Source organism: Leptodactylus fuscus, chromosome 9 (assembly GCF_031893055.1).
Source record: "Leptodactylus fuscus isolate aLepFus1 chromosome 9, aLepFus1.hap2, whole genome shotgun sequence".
NCBI lineage: Eukaryota > Metazoa > Chordata > Amphibia > Anura > Leptodactylidae > Leptodactylus > Leptodactylus fuscus.
In genome coordinates, this window is record NC_134273.1 from 56,767,789 (window position 1) to 56,786,054 (window position 18,266).

At 47.0% G+C, this 18,266-nt stretch overlaps 1 protein-coding gene across 2 annotated transcripts in view; it reads right to left on the minus strand.

The window, feature by feature from the left end:
* Positions 1–18,266, minus strand: part of KCNT2 (potassium sodium-activated channel subfamily T member 2) — a 574,767-nt gene that overhangs the window by 125,863 nt on the left and 430,638 nt on the right. For both annotated transcript variants that reach the window (XM_075287704.1, XM_075287703.1), the window contains exon 21: positions 228–362. In XM_075287704.1, coding sequence (XP_075143805.1) covers positions 228–362 — 135 coding nt within the window. The remainder of the gene's footprint in view (positions 1–227; positions 363–18,266) is intronic.

The following is an 18,266-nucleotide window of genomic DNA, read 5'->3' on the forward strand; positions in this document are numbered from 1 at the left end:
TAATGAATATGATGCCACAGGCCTGAGGTGAGGAAGTAGAACTCATCCAATTGCCACAGGTTCTTCAAGCAGCTGATTTGAACAGGTCCTGGGTCTCAGACCTTACCAATCTAATAGTGACATTAGCTCAAAGTATATGCCATCAATATCGTAGCCCAAAAAATACCTTTAAAATCAAATACAGTGTGGTCAATATTATCAATACAAATGACATAAAGTGGACCTACCTGAAAAGTGTTTGCACATTGACTATTGTTTTAGCATCTGCCATGTAGTCTTCCTCTGCACTCATTGTGCTTTCCTTGTCCACAACCACCATATTAGCTGCAAATGTTACTCCACACTTCAGCAAGTCATCTAGGCTTTTGAAAACACAAAAATGACTTAATGGTCCTATATAAAACACATAAAGCTGAAAAAATATATGTAAAAAGATAAAGCATGCAGGGATAAAGGTTTCTTAGATATTCAGCTTTATATTATAATTGAGTTGGGTTGGGACCATGTAATGCCTTTATAATATTTACAGTTACAGTTCAAAATATATGTTTGTTTAAAACTAATTAAATATTATATCATCAAAAGATACAGTAATGTAAGCAAAAGTAATGGTCGACAATACACCATATAAAAATATATACCTTAACACATTAAAAATTGGTCAGTTTTTCAAGAAACGTTACAGATGTATCAAATGTTAACTTGACTCAGAAAATGGTAAAGGGAGTCTATCAACACAAATTTTTTTATTAAACCTGCCCCAGTACCTTAGAGCCTTGAGCTTTTTGCAGAATTGCTCCTTGATTTTGAAAGCCTCACAGCTCTTGCTCAATATGCATCCCAAGAACACAGAAGATAGCACTGGATTATTATACAGCATGAATGGTTACTTAGGTTCAGATTTAACTTATGTAACTACAGGTATGTCATCCTATAGCTGTTCAGTTCATCGGACAGGTCCAGATATTTGCATTACACATTAAGGTGCTTTTTTTAAAGATGGTTTTGCGACAAGATTTAACAAAGTTAGAAACTATCCTATTTCTGTCTATGTGTTACCACCCAGTAGGGGAGGGTGAATTGTGCCTTTGCCAGGTTTTATCATGTAGATTTTGGTTAACCAAATCGTTCAGCACTGGATTCGAGGTGAAATGTCCAAATTTATAGGTTTGCCCAAACAAAAGACTCACAAAAGACTATTATACTCTGGGGCCTGAATAATAATAATAATTAATGGAGTCCCAGGAGAGTTGAGGATTACAATTACATTCTCATCATCTCTCACATCTCCTGGGCTTCCAGGGATCCCTTAGCATCCTCTTCTCTTGTCACATGCCTCAAGTTTACTGCTGAGGTCAGTGCTTGGTGGTCACTTAGCATCACAATGCCAAAGGCCAAAAGAGGACACCAGGAATGGTAAGACACTCAGTGATGCCCAGGAGAGGTGAGGCAAGGTGAGTAGAAGTGTTTGTTACTTTTCCTCATCTTCTTTGGGTCTCCACTTATTATCATTTTGATATGATGAGACCCCCAAAAATATTTCTATCTGGACAAGTTCTGTACAAAACTGGAAGGCTGAACCTCACAAATATTCCACCTATCTCTATTAGCAAGTTGTGATGTTGTGTTGCATTAGTTACAAGAGAAAACTGGAATACATAAGCAAATTGGAGATCAGTTAAGTGAAGACATATCTGTATATGTAAGTTGTGCTGATTTTTATGGAAATGTATTCATTATTCAAACCTTAAGACAATGTCTGAGATCACTATTTCATTTATTTAATTTCCAACAAAGATTCATTAAAAGTTATTTTTTTCCCATTTATCTTCTAACTATAGGATAGGAGGTAATAAGTGTCTGGTCCATGGGACCCGATAGCTGGAATTCACAGCAATAACCAGATCAGGGGTCTGTGTATGTCCCATGTGAATAGAGTGGTGATTCATATACTTGGCCAACATTTCCTCTTCTATTACTAAAGAAGTTATAAAGATCGTTGATAGAGATGAGCGAGTAGTACTTGATCGAGTAGGTATTCGATCGAATACTACGGTATTTGAAATACTCGTACTCGATCGAGTACCACTCGCTGTTCGAATGTAAAAGTCCGATGCAGAACCAGCATTGATTGGCCGAATGCTATACAGTCAGCTAATCAATGCTGGTTCTTCTCCTACCTTTAGAAGTCTTCTCCGTGCAGCTTCCCCGTGGCGTCTTCCGGCTCTGAATTCACTCTGCCAGGCATCGGGCCTGGGCAGAGCTGACTGCGCATGTCCGCTTGTAGTGCGGGCATGCACAGTCGGCTCTGCCCAGGCCCGATGCCTGGCAGAGGGAATTCAGAGCCGGAAGATGCCGCGGGGACGAGGCACGGAGAAGACTTCTCGGAGGATCCAGCCCGACCCTCACTCGTGGACTTTGTAAGTATAAATTGATCGAATGCTGCCTACCCCTGAAATGAGCATTTTCCCCCCATAGACTATAATAGGGTTCGATATTCGATTTGAGTAGTCGAATATTGAGGGGCTACTCGAAACGAATATCGAACCTGGAACATTTTACTGTTCGCTCATCTCTAATCGTTGATCCTTGAAATCTCATAGAAGTAAGTGGGTTGTGGCTGAGGATGGGAGACTTCTTGTGATCATTGGGCATCCCAGTAGTTGCATCCCCATTGATCCAACACATGTCTTCTGTAAATAGGAGATGTATATCACAAATGGGGAAACCTGAAGAAGCAGCAGTTATATTTTGGGAGGTCAAAGAAAAGTGGTGTTTTTTTCATCTTAAGTAACCATGTAACAGCGACCATAAACATCTAAAAAAATGCTCGATCTTGTGGATTAAACTTTCAAAATTTACATCCATATCTGTAACTATTAGTTGAGCATAGTGAAGGATTAGATTAAAATGTGGGTGTACAACAACCTGGAGTTGGTATTTTTCTACTTTTTTCTCTTAAGGAACATTGCTAACAGAATTTATTGTATTAAGCATTCCTCCCTGGAATACACCTGATTGGTGAAAAGATATATATTTTACAAGATAATCACCCAAAGCACATTGCTGCAAAAATCAAGACGTGCTTGCAAAATACTCAGAACAATAGGCTGCCCCCCTCTAGAGCCAAGGCCTCAATATAAGTTAATAGCTTTAGAATTGCATGGCTTCTGAGAAGGAGCAAATGCATCCAGCTTTGAAGGGATTTAACACAAGATACATGAAAAGATATCCTGTAAGAAAAACATTCACCTAAAGCAATTCTCCCAAAAAGAAGAATTTCTGTTAATTAGAAATAAACAGACAAAACTAAAAGAATTCTCCTTCTTCTGACTTCCTGAAGTTACTATCTAATTGTCCATTCATTATATGTTTTTATTCTGTTTAATGACCATTTTGATGGGGAATAATTTAACCAAACTGCACTCTATGCTTTTAGGTTAAAATGGAAATCCAGTTTACTTTGTAACCCCTAAGAAGGCACTAACTCCTTCCTTACAGTGACATTTTTTGATTTTTGATTTTGTCTCCCCGCCTTCCAAACACCATAACTTTTTATTTTTCTGTTCACTGTTTGGTACTTTTGATTTTTTTTCCTGCTCCAACATTCACCATATGGGAAAAATTGGCCATTACAGAAACAACAATTAAATAATGCGCTGACCTCCAAGATTGTCCACCCTAACACTCTGAAACTTCTTTCTGTGGGGCTACATCAATAACTAAGTGTACCTAACCCCACAATCACAGGATCTGAATGACCTAAGATGATGCAGTCCACTGAAATAGTCCATATCCAAAGACATACTGTCACACATCTGGACAGAACTGGACCACCACCTAGGCATCTGGTGTGCCGGGGATGGATATCACATCAGACAATCATGGTGTACAGCTACATTTGGATAGATAATGTGCCCATTCATGTTAATAAATGTGTGTATATTCTCTGTTGTCAATACCGAGGTTATCAACTTGAATTACTTTGTAACTAACAGAAAGCTAACAAATGACAGAAGGAAAAATTGCTATGGCATGTAAGTGTTGTGCCTGTGCAATCTTTGATGACGCACTGCAATATTTCATATATAGTCTCTCTTGGATCAAATCATCTCTCCAAGGAGTGATCATGCTTATATGGATGCCATCAAACAATATACCTGTTGTTTTTTTTTTTTGTTTTTTTTTTATAAATCCCAGTGGATGTGACTTATCGATTGTGAATGCCTTTATAAATGTAATACTACTCAACATATTTCAGTACATGTCCCTTATAAATGGTTATATATAGAGATGAGCGAACACTAAAATGTTCGAGGTTCGAAATTCGATTCGAACAGCCGCTCAATGTTCGTGTGTTCGAACGGGTTTCGAACCCCATTATAGTCTATGGGGAACATATACTCGTTAAGGGGGAAACCCAAATCCGTGTCTGGAGGGTCACCAAGTCTACTATGACACCACAGGAAATGATGCCAACACCTCTGGAATGACACCGGGACATCAGGGGAAGCATGTCTGGGGGCATCTAACACACCAAAGACCCTCTATTACCCCAACATCACAGCCTAACAACTACACACTTTACACACTCAATACCACCTCTCTGACAGTAGGAAAACACCTTGAAACATGTGTATTTGGCACTTGCAGTGAGGAGAGCTTGTCACCAGCAGTGAATTTGGCCCTTGTAGTAAGTTGAGGTTGGCACCAACATTTGTTTTGAAAATCAGGGTGGATTGAGCCTCTAACCAGCAGAGTTTGGGCAAATTCATGGTGGAGGGAGCCTCTAAAAACCCCAGTTTGGACCAATTCATGGTGGAGGGAGCCTCTAAAAACCCCAGTTTGGACCAATTCATGGTGGAGGGAGCCTCTAACCAGCCCAGTTTGGACCAATTCATGATGGAGGGAGCCTCTAAACAGCTCAGTTTGGGCAAATTCATGGTGGAGGGAGCCTCTAACCAGCCCAGTTTGGGCAAATTCATGGTGGAGGGAGCCTCTAACCAGCCCAGTTTGGACCAATTAATGGTGGAGGGAGCCTCTAAACAGCCAAGTTTTGGGAAATTCATGGTGGAGGGAGCCTCTAAAAAACCCAGTTTGGACCAATTCATGGTGGAGGGAGCCTCTAAACAGCCCAGTTTGGGCAAATTCATGGTGGAGGGAGCCTCTAACCAGCCCAGTTTGGACCAATTAATGGTGGAGGGAGCCTCTAAACAGCCAAGTTTTGGGAAATTCATGGTGGAGGGAGCCTCTAAAAAACCCAGTTTGGACCAATTCATGGTGGAGGGAGCCTCTAAAAACCCCAGTTTGGACCAATTCATGGTGGAGGGAGCCTCTAAAAACCCCAGTTTGGACCAATTCATGGTGGAGGGAGCCACTAAACAGCCCAGTTTGGGCAAATTCATGGTGGAGGGAGCCTCTAAAAACCCCAGTTTGGACCAATTCATGGTGGAGGGAGCCTCTAAAAACCCCAGTTTGGACCAATTCATGGTGGAGGGAGCCTCTAAAAACCCCAGTTTGGACCAATTCATGGTGGAGGGAGCCTCTAAAAACCCCAGTTTGGACCAATTCATGGTGGAGGGAGCCTCTAAACAGCCCAGTTTGGGCAAATTCATGGTGGAGGGAGCCTCTAAAAACCCCAGTTTGGACCAATTCATGGTGGAGGGAGCCTCTAAAAACCTCAGTTTGGACCAATTCATGGTGGAGGGAACCTCTAACCAGCCCAGTTTGGACCAATTCATGGTGGAGGGAGCCTCTAAAAAACCCAGTTTGGACCAATTCATGGTGGAGGGAGCCTCTAAAAACCCCAGTTTGGACCAATTCATGGTGGAGGGAGCCTCTAAACAGCCCAGTTTGGGCAAATTCATGGTGGAGGGAGCCTCTAAAAACCCCAGTTTGGACCAATTCATGGTGGAGGGAGCCTCTAAAAAACACAGTTTGGACCAATTCATGGTGGAGGGAGCCTCTAAACAGCTCAGTTTGGGCAAATTCATGGTGGAGGGAGCCTCTAAAAACCCCAGTTTGGACCAATTCATGGTGGAGGGAGCCTCTAAAAAACCCAGTTTGGACCAATTCATGGTGGAGGGAGCCTCTAAACAGCTCAGTTTGGGCAAATTCATGGTGGAGGGAGCCTCTAAAACCCCCAGTTTGGACCAATTCATGGTGGAGGGAGCCTCTAAAAACCTCAGTTTGGACCAATTCATGGTGGAGGGAGCCTCTAACCAGCCCAGTTTGGACCAATTCATGGTGGAGGGAGCCTCTAAAAACCCCAGTTTGGACCAATTCATGGTGGAGGGAGCCTCTAAAAACCCCAGTTTGGACCAATTCATGGTGGAGGGAGCCTCTAAAAACCCCAGTTTGGACCAATTCATGGTGGAGGGAGCCTCTAAAAACCCCAGTTTGGACCAATCCATGGTGGAGGGAGCCTCTAAACAGCCCAGTTTGGGCAAATTCATGGTGGAGGGAGCCTCTAAACAGCCCAGTTTGGGCAAATTCATGGTGGAGGGAGCCTCTAAACAGCCCAGTTTGGGCAAATTCATGGTGGAGGGAGCCTCTAAAAACCCCAGTTTGGACCAATTCATGGTGGAGGGAGCCTCTAAAAACCTCAGTTTGGACCAATTCATGGTGGAGGGAGCCTCTAACCAGCCCAGTTTGGACCAATTCATGGTGGAGGGAGCCTCTAAAAACCCCAGTTTGGACCAATTCATGGTGGAGGGAGCCTCTAAAAACCTCAGTTTGGACCAATTCATGGTGGAGGGAGCCTCTAACCAGCCCAGTTTGGACCAATTCATGGTGGAGGGAGCCTCTAAAAACCCCAGTTTGGACCAATTCATGGTGGAGGGAGCCTCTAAAAAACCCAGTTTGGACCAATTCATGGTGGAGGGAGCCTCTAAAAAACCCAGTTTGGGCAAATTCATGGTGGAGGGAGCCTCTAAAAACCCCAGTTTGGACCAATTCATGGTGGAGGGAGCCTCTAAAAAACCCAGTTTGGGCAAATTCATGGTGGAGGGAGCCTCTAAAAACCCCAGTTTGGACCAATTCATGGTGGAGGGAGCCTCTAAAAAACCCAGTTTGGACCAATTCATGGTGGAGGGAGCCTCTAAAAAACCCAGTTTGGGCAAATTCATGGTGGAGGGAGCCTCTAAAAACCCCAGTTTGGACCAATTCATGGTGGAGGGAGCCTCTAAAAACCCCAGTTTGGACCAATTCATGGTGGAGGGAGCCTCTAAAAACCCCAATTTGGACCAATTCATGGTGGAGGGAGCCTCTAAACAGTCCAGTTTGGGCAAATTCATGGTGGAGGGAGCCTCTAAAAAACCCAGTTTGGACCAATTCATGGTGGAGGGAGCCTCTAAAAACCCCAGTTTGGACCAATTCATGGTGGAGGGAGCCTCTAAAAACCCCAGTTTGGACCAATTCATGGTGGAGGGAGCCTCTAAAAAACCCAGTTTGGACCAATTCATGGTGGAGGGAGCCTCTAAACAGCCCAGTTTGGGCAAATTCATGGTGGAGGGAGCCTCTAAAAACCCCAGTTTGGACCAATTCATGTGGAGGGAGCCTCTAAAAACCCCAGTTTGGACCAATTCATGGTGGAGGGAGCCTCTAAAAAACCCAGTTTGGACCAATTCATGGTGGAGGGAGCCTCTAAACAGCCCAGTTTGGGCAAATTCATGGTGGAGGGAGCCTCTAAAAACCCCAGTTTGGACCAATTCATGGTGGAGGGAGCCTCTAAAAACCCCAGTTTGGACCAATTCATGGTGGAGGGAGCCTCTAAAAACCCCAGTTTGGACCAATTCATGGTGGAGGGAGCCTCTAAAAAACCCAGTTTGGACCAATTCATGGTGGAGGGAGCCTCTAAACAGCCCAGTTTGGGCAAATTCATGGTGGAGGGAGCCTCTAAAAACCCCAGTTTGGACCAATTCATGGTGGAGGGAGCCTCTAAAAAACCCAGTTTGGACCAATTCATGGTGGAGGGAGCCTCTAAACAGCCCAGTTTGGGCAAATTCATGGTGGAGGGAGCCTCTAAAACCCCCAGTTTGGACCAATTCATGGTGGAGGGAGCCTCTAAAAACCTCAGTTTGGACCAATTCATGGTGGAGGGAGCCTCTAACCAGCCCAGTTTGGACCAATTCATGGTGGAGGGAGCCTCTAAAAACCCCAGTTTGGACCAATTCATGGTGGAGGGAGCCTCTAAAAACCCCAGTTTGGACCAATTCATGGTGGAGGGAGCCTCTAAAAACCCCAGTTTGGACCAATCCATGGTGGAGGGAGCCTCTAAACAGCCCAGTTTGGGCAAATTCATGGTGGAGGGAGCCTCTAAACAGCCCAGTTTGGGCAAATTCATGGTGGAGGGAGCCTCTAAACAGCCCAGTTTGGGCAAATTCATGGTGGAGGGAGCCTCTAAAAACCCCAGTTTGGACCAATTCATGGTGGAGGGAGCCTCTAAAAACCTCAGTTTGGACCAATTCATGGTGGAGGGAGCCTCTAACCAGCCCAGTTTGGACACATGGTGGAGGGAGCCTCTAAAAACCCCAGTTTGGGACCAATTCATGGTGGAGGGAGCCTCTAAAAACCCCAGTATTGGACCAATTCATGGTGGAGGGAGCCTCTAAAAACCCCAGTTTGGACCAATTCATGGTGGAGGGAGCCTCTAAAAAACCCAGTTTGGACCAATTCATGGTGGAGGGAGCCTCTAAACAGCCCAGTTTGGGCAAATTCATGGTGGAGGGAGCCTCTAAAAACCCCAGTTTGGACCAATTCATGGTGGAGGGAGCCTCTAAAAAAACCAGTTTGGGCAAATTCATGGTAGAGGGAGCCTCTAAAAACCCCAGTTTGGACCAATTCATGGTGGAGGGAGCCTCTAAAAAACCCAGTTTGGGCAAATTCATGGTGGAGGGAGCCTCTAAAAACCCCAGTTTGGACCAATTCATGGTGGAGGGAGCCTCTAAAAAACCCAGTTTGGACCAATTCATGGTGGAGGGAGCCTCTAAAAAACCCAGTTTGGGCAAATTCATGGTGGAGGGAGCCTCTAAAACACCCAGTTTGGACCAATTCATGGTGGAGGGAGCCTCTAAAAAACCCAGTTTGGGCAAATTCATGGTGGAGGGAGCCTCTAAAAACCCCAGTTTGGACCAATTCATGGTGGAGGGAGCCTCTAAAAAACCCAGTTTGGACCAATTCATGGTGGAGGGAGCCTCTAAAAAACCCAGTTTGGGCCAATTCATGGTGGAGGGAGCCTCTAAAAAACCCAGTTTGGACCAATTCATGGTGGAGGGAGCTCTAAAAACCCCAGTTTGGACCAATTCATGGTGGAGGGAGCCTCTAAAAACCCCAATTTGGACCAATTCATGGTGGAGGGAGACCTCTAAACAGCCCAGTTTGGGCAAATTCATGGTGGAGGGAGCCTCTAAAAAACCCAGTTTGGACCAATTCATGGTGGAGGGAGCCTCTAAAAACCCCAGTTTGGACCAATTCATGGTGGAGGGAGCCTCTAAAAACCCCAGTTTGGACCAATTCATGGTGGAGGGGAGCCTCTAAAAAACCCAGTTTGGACCAATTCATGGTGGAGGGAGCCTCTAAACAGCCCAGTTTGGGCAAATTCATGGTGGAGGGAGCCTCTAAACAGCCCAGTTTAAGCAAATTCATGGTGGAGGGAGCCTCTAAAAACCCCAGTTTGGACCAATTCATGGTGGAGGGAGCCTCTAAAAACCCCAGTTTGGACCAATTCATGGTGGAGGGAGCCTCTAAAAAACCCAGTTTGGACCAATTCATGGTGGAGGGAGCCTCTAAACAGTCCAGTTTGGCAAATTCATGGTGGAGGGGAGCCTCTAAAAAACCCAGTTTGGGACAATTCATGGTGGAGGGAGCCTCTAAAAACTCCAGTTTGGACCAATTCATGGTGGAGGGAGCCTCTAAAAACCCCAGTTTGGACCAATTCATGGTGGAGGGAGCCTCTAAAAATCCCAGTTTGGACAATTCATGGTGGAGGGAGCCTCTAAACAGCCCAGTTTGGGCAAATTCATGGTGGAGGAGCCTCTAAAAACCCCAGTTTGGACCAATTCATGGTGGAGGGAGCCTCTAAAAAACCCAGTTTGGACCAATTCATGGTGGAGGGAGCCTCTAAACAGCCCAGTTTGGGCAAATTCATGGTGGAGGGAGCCTCTAAAAACCCCAGTTTGGACCAATTCATGGTGGAGGGAGCCTCTAAAAACCCAGTTTGGACCAATTCATGGTGGAGGGAGCCTCTAAAAACCCCAGTTTGGACCAATTCATGGTGGAGGGAGCCTCTAAAAACCCCAGTTTGGACCAATCCATGGTGGAGGGAGCCTCTAAACAGCCCAGTTTGGGCAAATTCATGGTGGAGGGAGCCTCTAAACAGCCCAGTTTGGGCAAATTCATGGTGGAGGGAGCCTCTAAACAGCCCAGTTTGGGCAAATTCATGGTGGAGGGAGCCTCTAAAAACCCCAGTTTGGACCAATTCATGGTGGAGGGAGCCTCTAAAAACCTCAGTTTGGACCAATTCATGGTGGAGGGAGCCTCTAACCACCCAGTTTGGACCAATTCATGGTGGAGGGAGCCTCTAAAAACCCAGTTTGGGACCAATTCATGGTGGAGGGAGCCTCTAAAAACCCCAGTTTGGACCAATTCATGGTGGAGGGAGCCTCTAAAAACCCAGTTTGGACCAATTCATGGTGGAGGGAGCCTCTAAAAAACCAGTTTGGACCAATTCATGGTGGAGGGAGCCTCTAAACAGCCCAGTTTGGGCAAATTCATGGTGGAGGGAGCCTCTAAAAACCCCAGTTTGGACCAATTCATGGTGGAGGGAGCCTCTAAAAAAGCCCAGTTTGGGCAAATTCATGGTGGAGGGAGCCTCTAAAAACCCCAGTTTGGACCAATTCATGGTGGAGGGAGCCTCTAAAAACCCAGTTTGGGCAAATTCATGGTGGAGGGAGCCTCTAAAAACCCCAGTTTGGGACCAATTCATGGTGGAGGGAGCCTCTAAAAAACTCAGTTTGGACCAATTCATGGTGGAGGGAGCCTCTAAAAAACCCAGTTTGGGCCAATTCATGGTGGAGGGAGCCTCTAAAAACCCAGTTTGGACCAATTCATGGTGGAGGGAGCCTCTAAAAAACCCAGTTTGGGCAAATTCATGGTGGAGGGAGCCTCTAAAAACCCCAGTTTGGACCAATTCATGGTGGAGGGAGCCTCTAAAAACCCCAGTTTGGACAATTCATGGTGAGGGAACCTCTAAACAGCCCAGTTTGGCAAATTCATGGTGGAGGGAGCCTCTAAAAACCCAGTTTGGACCAATTCATGTTGGAGGGAGCCTCTAAAAACCCCAGTTTGGACCAATTCATGGTGGAGGGAGCCTCTAAAAACCCCAGTTTGGACCAATTCATGGTGGAGGGAGCCTCTAAAACAGCCCAGTTTGGGCAAATTCATGGTGGAGGGGAGCCTCTAAAAACCCAGTTTGGACCAATTCATGGTGGAGGGAGCCTCTAAAAACCCAGTTTGACAATTCATGTGGAGGGAGCCTCTAAAACCCCAGTTTGGACCAATTCATGGTGGAGGGAGCCTCTAAAAACCCAGTTTGGACCAATTCATGGTGGAGGGAGCCTCTAAACAGCCCAGTTTGGCAAATTCATGGTGGAGGGAGCCTCTAAAAACCCCAGTTTGGACCAATTCATGTGGAGGGAGCCTCTAAACAGCCCAGTTTGGGCAAATTCATGGTGGAGGGAGCCTCTAAAAAACCCCAGTTTGGACCAATTCATGGATGGAGGGAGCTCTAAAAACCTCAGTTTGGGCCAATTCATGGTGGAGGGAGCCTCTAAAATCCCAGTTTGGACCAATTCATGGTGGAGGGAAGCCTCTAAAAACCTCAGTTTGGGCAAATTCATGGTGGAGGGAGCCTCTAAAAACCCCAGTTTGGACCAATTCATGGTGGAGGGAGCCTCTAAAAACCCAGTTTGGACCAATTCATGGTGGAGGGAGCCTCTAAACCAGCCAGTTTGGACCAATTCATGGTGGAGGGAGCCTCTAACCAGCCCAGTTTGGCCAAATTCAGTGGTGGAGGGGAGCCTCTAAAACAGCCCAGTTTGGGCAAATTCATGGTGGAGGGAGCCTCTAAAAACCCCAGTTTGGACCAATTCATGGTGGAGGGAGCCTCTAAAAAACCCAGTTTGGACCAATTCATGGTGGAGGGAGCCTCTAAAAACCCAGTTTGGACCAATTCATGGTGGAGGGAGCCTCTAAAAAGCTCAGTTTGGGCAAATTCATGGTGGAGGGAGCCTCTAAAACACCCAGTTTGGGACCAATTCATGGTGGAGGGAGCCTCTAAAAACCCAGTTTGGGACCAATTCATGGTGGAGGGAGCCTCTAAAAACCCAGTTTGGACCAATTCATGGTGGAGGGAGCCTCTAAAAACCTCAGTTTGGACCAATTCATGTGGAGGGAGCCTCTAAACAGCCCAGTTTGGACCAATTCATGGTGGAGGGAGCCTCTAAAAACCCAGTTTGGGACAATTCATGGTGGAGGGAGCCTCTAAAAACCCAGTTTGGACCAATTCATGGTGGAGGGAGCCTCTAAAAACCCCAGTTTGGACCAATTCATGGTGGAGGGAGCCTCTAAAAAAGCCAGTTTGGACAATTCATGGTGGAGGGAGCTCTAAACAGCCAGTTTGGGACCAATTCATGGTGGAGGGAGCCTCTAAACAGCCAGTTTGGGACAAATTCATGGTGGATGGGAGCCTCTAAAACAGCCCAGTTTGGGCAAATTCATGGTGGAGGGAGCCTCTAAAAACCCAGTTTGACCAATTCATGGTGGAGGGAGCTCTAAAAACCCAGTTTGGACAAATTCATTGGAGGAGGGGAGCCTCTAAACAGCCCAGTTTGGACCAATTCATGGTGGAGGGGAGCCTCTAAAAACCCCAGTTTGGACAGTTCATGGTGGAGGGAGCCTCTAATAACCCAGTTTGGACCAATTCATGGTGGAGGGAGCCTCTAAACAGCCCAGTTTGGACAATTCATGGTGAGGGAGGCTCTAAAAAGCCAGTTGGCAATTTGTGGAGGGAGCCTCTAAAAACCCCAGTTTGGACCAATTCATGGTGGAGGGAGCCTCTAAAAAACCCAGTTTGGACCAATTCATGGTGGAGGGAGCCTCTAACAGCCAGTTTGGGCAAATTCATGGTGGAGGGAGCCTCTAAAAACCCAGTTTGGACCAATTCATGGTGGAGGGAGCCTCTAAACAGCCCAGTTTGGCAATTCATGTGGAGGAGCCTCTAAAAACCCCAGTTTGGGACCAATTCATGGTGGAGGGAGCCTCTAAAAACCAGTTTGGACCAATTCATGGTGGAGGGAGCCTCTAAACAGCCCATTTGGGCAAATTCATGGTGGAGGGAGCCTCTAAAAACCCAGTTTGGACCAATTCATGGTGGAGGGAGCCTCTAAAAACCTCCAGTTTGGGACCAATTCATGGTGGAGGGAGCCTCTAAACCAGCCCAGTTTGGACCAATTCATGGTGGAGGGAGCCTCTAAAAACCCCAGTTTGGGACAATTCATGGTGGAGGGAGCCTCTAAAAACCCAGTTTGGACCAATTCATGGTGGAGGGAGCCTCTAAAAAGCCCAGTTTGGAAATTCATGGTGGAGGGAGCCTCTAAAAACCCAGTTTGGACCAATTCATGGTGGAGGGAGCCTCTAAAAAACCCAGTTTGGACCAATTCATGGTTGGAGGGAGCCTCTAAAAAGCCCAGTTTGGGCAAATTCATGGTGGAGGGAGCCTCTAAACAGCCCAGTTTTGGACCAATATCATGGTGGAGGGAGCCTCTAAAAACCCCAGTTTGGACCAATTCATGGTGGAGGGAGCCTCTAAACCCCAGTTGGACCAATTCATGGTGGAGGGAGCTCTAAAACCCAGTTTGGACCAATTCATGGTGGAGGGAGCCTCTAAACAGCCCAGTTTGGGCAAATTCATGGTGGAGGGAGCCTCTAAAAACCCAGTTTGGACCAATTCATGGTGGAGGGAGCTCTAAAAACCAGTTTGGGCAATTCATGGTGGGAGGAGCCTCTAAAAACCCAGTTTGGACCAATTCATGGTGGAGGGAGCCTCTAAAAAACCCAGTTTGGACCAATTCATGGTGGAGGGAGCCTCTAAAAACCCAGTTTGGGCAAATTCATGGTGGAGGGAGCCTCTAAAAACCCCAGTTTGGACCAATTCATGGTGGAGGGGAGCCTCTAAAAACCCCAGTTTGGACCAATTCATGGTGGAGGGAGCCTCTAAAAACCCAGTTTGGACCAATTCATGGTGGAGGGAGCCTCTAAAAACCCAGTTTGGACCAATTCATGGTGGAGGGAGCCTCTAAACAGCTCCAGTTTGGGCAAATTCATGGTGGAGGGAGCCTCTAAAAACCCCAGTTTGGACCAATTCATGGTGGAGGGAGCCTCTAAAACACCCAGTTTGGACCAATTCATGGTGGAGGGAGCCTCTAAAAACCCAGTTTGGACCAATTCATGGTGGAGGGAGCCTCTAAAAACCCCAGTTTGGACCAATTCATGGTGGAGGGAGCCTCTAAAAACCCAGTTTGGACCAATTCATGGTGGAGGGAGCTCTAAAGACCCAGTTTGGGACAATTCATGGTGGAGGGAGCCTCTAAAAAACCCAGTTTGGACCAATTCATGGTGGAGGGAGCCTCTAAAAACCCAGTTTGGGACCAATTCATGGTGGAGGGAGCCTCTAAAAACCCAGTTTGGGACCAATTCATGGTGGAGGGAGCCTCTAAAAAACCCAGTTTGGACCAATTCATGGTGGAGGGAGCCTCTAAAACAGCCCAGTTTGGGCAAATTCATGGTGGAGGGAGCCTCTAAAACCCCAGTTTGGACCAATTCATGGTGGGAGGGAGCCTCTAAAAACCCAGTTTGGACCAATTCATGGTGGAGGGAGCCTCTAAAAACCCAGTTTGGACCAATTCATGGTGGAGGGAGCCTCTAAAAACCCAGTTTGGACCAATTCATGGTGGAGGGAGCCTCTAAACAGCCCAGTTTGGGCCAAATTCATGGTGGAGGGAGCCTCTAAAAACCCCAGTTTGGACCAATTCATGGTGGAGGGAGCCTCTAAAAACCTCCAGTTTGGACCAATTCATGGTGGAGGGAGCCTCTAAACAGCCCAGTTTGGACCAATTCATGGTGGAGGGAGCCTCTAAAAACCCAGTTTGGACCAATTCATGGTGGAGGGAGCCTCTAAAAAGCCCCAGTTTGGACCAATTCATGGTGGAGGGAGCCTCTAAAAACCCAGTTTGGACCAATTCATGGTGGAGGGAGCCTCTAAAAACCCAGTTTGGACCAATTCATGGTGAGGGAGCCTCTAAAAGCCCAGTTTGGACCAATTCATGGTGGAGGGAGCCTCTAAAACCCCAGTTTGGACCAATTCATGGTGGAGGGAGCCTCTAAACATCCAGTTTGGCAATTCATGGTGGGAGGGAGCCTCTAAACAGCCCAGTTTGGACCAATTCATGGTGGAGGGAGCCTCTAAAAACCCCAGTTTGAGGACCAAGATTACAGTGGAATGGTGGAGGGAGCCTCTAAAAACCCAGTTTGGACCAATTCATGGTGGAGGGAGCCTCTAAAAACCCAGTTTGGACCAATTCATGGTGGAGGGAGCCTCTAAAAAGCCCCAGTTTGGAGCCAATTCATGGTGGAGGGAGCCTCTAAACAGCCCAGTTTGGGCAAATTCATGGTGGAGGGAGCCTCTAAAACAGCCAGTTTGGACCAAATTCATGGTGGAGGGAGCCTCTAAAAACCCAGTTTGGACCAATTCATGGTGGAGGGAGCCTCTAAAACACCCAGTTTTGGACCAATTCATGGTGGAGGGAGCCTCTAAAAACCCCAGTTTTGGACCAATTCATGGTGGAGGGAGCCTCTAAAAACCCAATTTGGACCAATTCATGGTGGAGGGAGCCTCTAAACAGTCCAGTTTGGCAAATTCATGGTGGAGGGAGCCTCTAAAAAACCCAGTTTGGACCAATTCATGGTTGAGGGAGCCTCTAAAAACACCAGTTTGGGACCAATTCATGGTGGAGGGAGCCTCTAAAAACCCCAGTTTGGACCAATTCATGGTGGAGGGAGCCTCTAAAAAACCCCAGTTTGGACCAATTCATGGTGGAGGGAGCCTCTAAAAAACCCAGTTTGGGACCAATTCATGGTGGAGGGAGCCTCTAAACAGCCCAGTTTGGGCAAATTCATGGTGGAGGGAGCCTCTAAACAACCCAGTTTGGACCAATTCATGGTGGAGGGAGCCTCTAAAACACCCAGTTTGGACCAATTCATGGTGGAGGGAGCCTCTAAAAACCCCAGTTTGGACCAATTCATGGTGGAGGGAGCCTCTAAAAAACCCAGTTTGGACCAATTCATGGTGGAGGGAGCCTCTAAACAGCCCAGTTTGGGCAAATTCATGGTGGAGGGAGCCTCTAAAAGCCCCAGTTTGGGCCAATTCATGGTGGAGGGAGCCTCTAAAAACCCAGTTGGACCAATTCATGGTGGAGGGAGCCTCTAAAAACCCCAGTTTGGACCAATTCATGGTGGAGGGAGCCTCTAAAAACCCAGTTTGGACCAATTCATGGTGGAGGGAGCCTCTAAACAGCCCAGTTTGGGCAAATTCATGGTGGAGGGAGCCTCTAAAAACCCAGTTTGGGACCAATTCATGGTGGAGGGAGCCTAAAAACCCAGTTTGGACCAATTCATGGTGGAGGGAGCCTCTAAAACCCCAGTTTGGACCAATTCATGGTGGAGGGAGCCTCTAAAAACCCAGTTTGGACCAATTCATGGTGGAGGGAGCCTCTATACAGCCCAGTTTGGGCAAATTCATGGTGGAGGGAGCCTCTAAAACCCCAGTTTGGGACCAATTCATGGTGGAGGGAGCCTCTAAAAACCCCAGTTTGGACCAATTCATGGTGGAGGGAGCCTCTAAAAGCCCAGTTTGGGACCAATTCATGGTGGAGGGAGCCTCTAAAACCCCAGTTTGGACCAATTCATGGTGGAGGGAGCCTCTAAAAACCTCCAGTTTGGACCAATTCATGGTGGAGGGAGCCTCTAAACAGCCCAGTTTGGACCAATTCATGGTGGAGGGAGCCTCTAAAACACCCAGTTTGGGACCAATTCATGGTGGAGGGAGCCTCTAAAAACCCAGTTTGGACCAATTCATGGTGGAGGGAGCCTCTAAAAACCCAGTTTGGGACCAATTCATGTGTGGAGGGAGCCTCTAAAAACCCCAGTTTGGACCAATTCATGGTGGAGGGAGCCTCTAAAAACCCAGTTGGGACCAATTCATGTGGAGGAGCTCTAAACCCTGTGGCAATTGTGGAGGGAGCCTCTAAAAACGCCAGTTTGGGACCAATTCATGGTGGAGGGAGCCTCTAAAAACCCAGTTTGGACAATTTCATGGTGGAGGGAGCCTCTAAAAACCCAGTTTGGACCAATTCATGGTGGAGGGAGCCTCTAAAAACACCAGTTTGGACCAATTCATGGTGGAGGGAGCCTCTAAAAACCCCAGTTTGGACCAATTCATGGTGGAGGGAGCCTCTAAAACCAGTTGGCAATGGGGGGCTGGAAACCCAGTTTGGGACAAATTCATGGTGGAGGGAGCCTCTAAAAAACCCCAGTTTGGACCAATTCATGGTGGAGGGAGCCTCTAAACAACCCAGTTTGGGCAAATTCATGGTGGAGGGAGCCTCTAAAAACCCAGTTTGGACCAATTCATGGTGGAGGGAGCCTCTAAAAAACCCAGTTTGGGACAATTCATGGTGGAGGGAGCCTCTAAAAACCCCAGTTTGGACCAATTCATGGTGGAGGGAGCCTCTAAAAACCCCAGTTTGGACCAATTCATGGTGAGGAGCCTCAAAAAACCCCAGTTTGGGACAAATCATGTGGAGGGAGCCTCTAAAAACCCAGTTTGGACCAATTCATGGTGGAGGGAGCCTCTAAAACACCCAGTTTGGACAATTCATGGTGGAGGGAACCTCTAAACAGCCCAGTTTGGGCCAAATTCATGGTGGAGGGAGCCTCTAAAAAACCCAGTCTTGGACCAATTCATGGTGGAGGGAGCCTCTAAAAACCCAGTTTGGACAATCATGGTGGAGGGAGCCTCTAAAACCCCAGTTTGGACCATTCATGGTGGAGGGAGCACTCTAAAAAACCAGTATGGGACCAATTCCATGGTGGAGGGAGCCTCTAAACAGCCCAGTTTGGGCAAATTTCATGGTGGAGGGAGCCTCTAAACA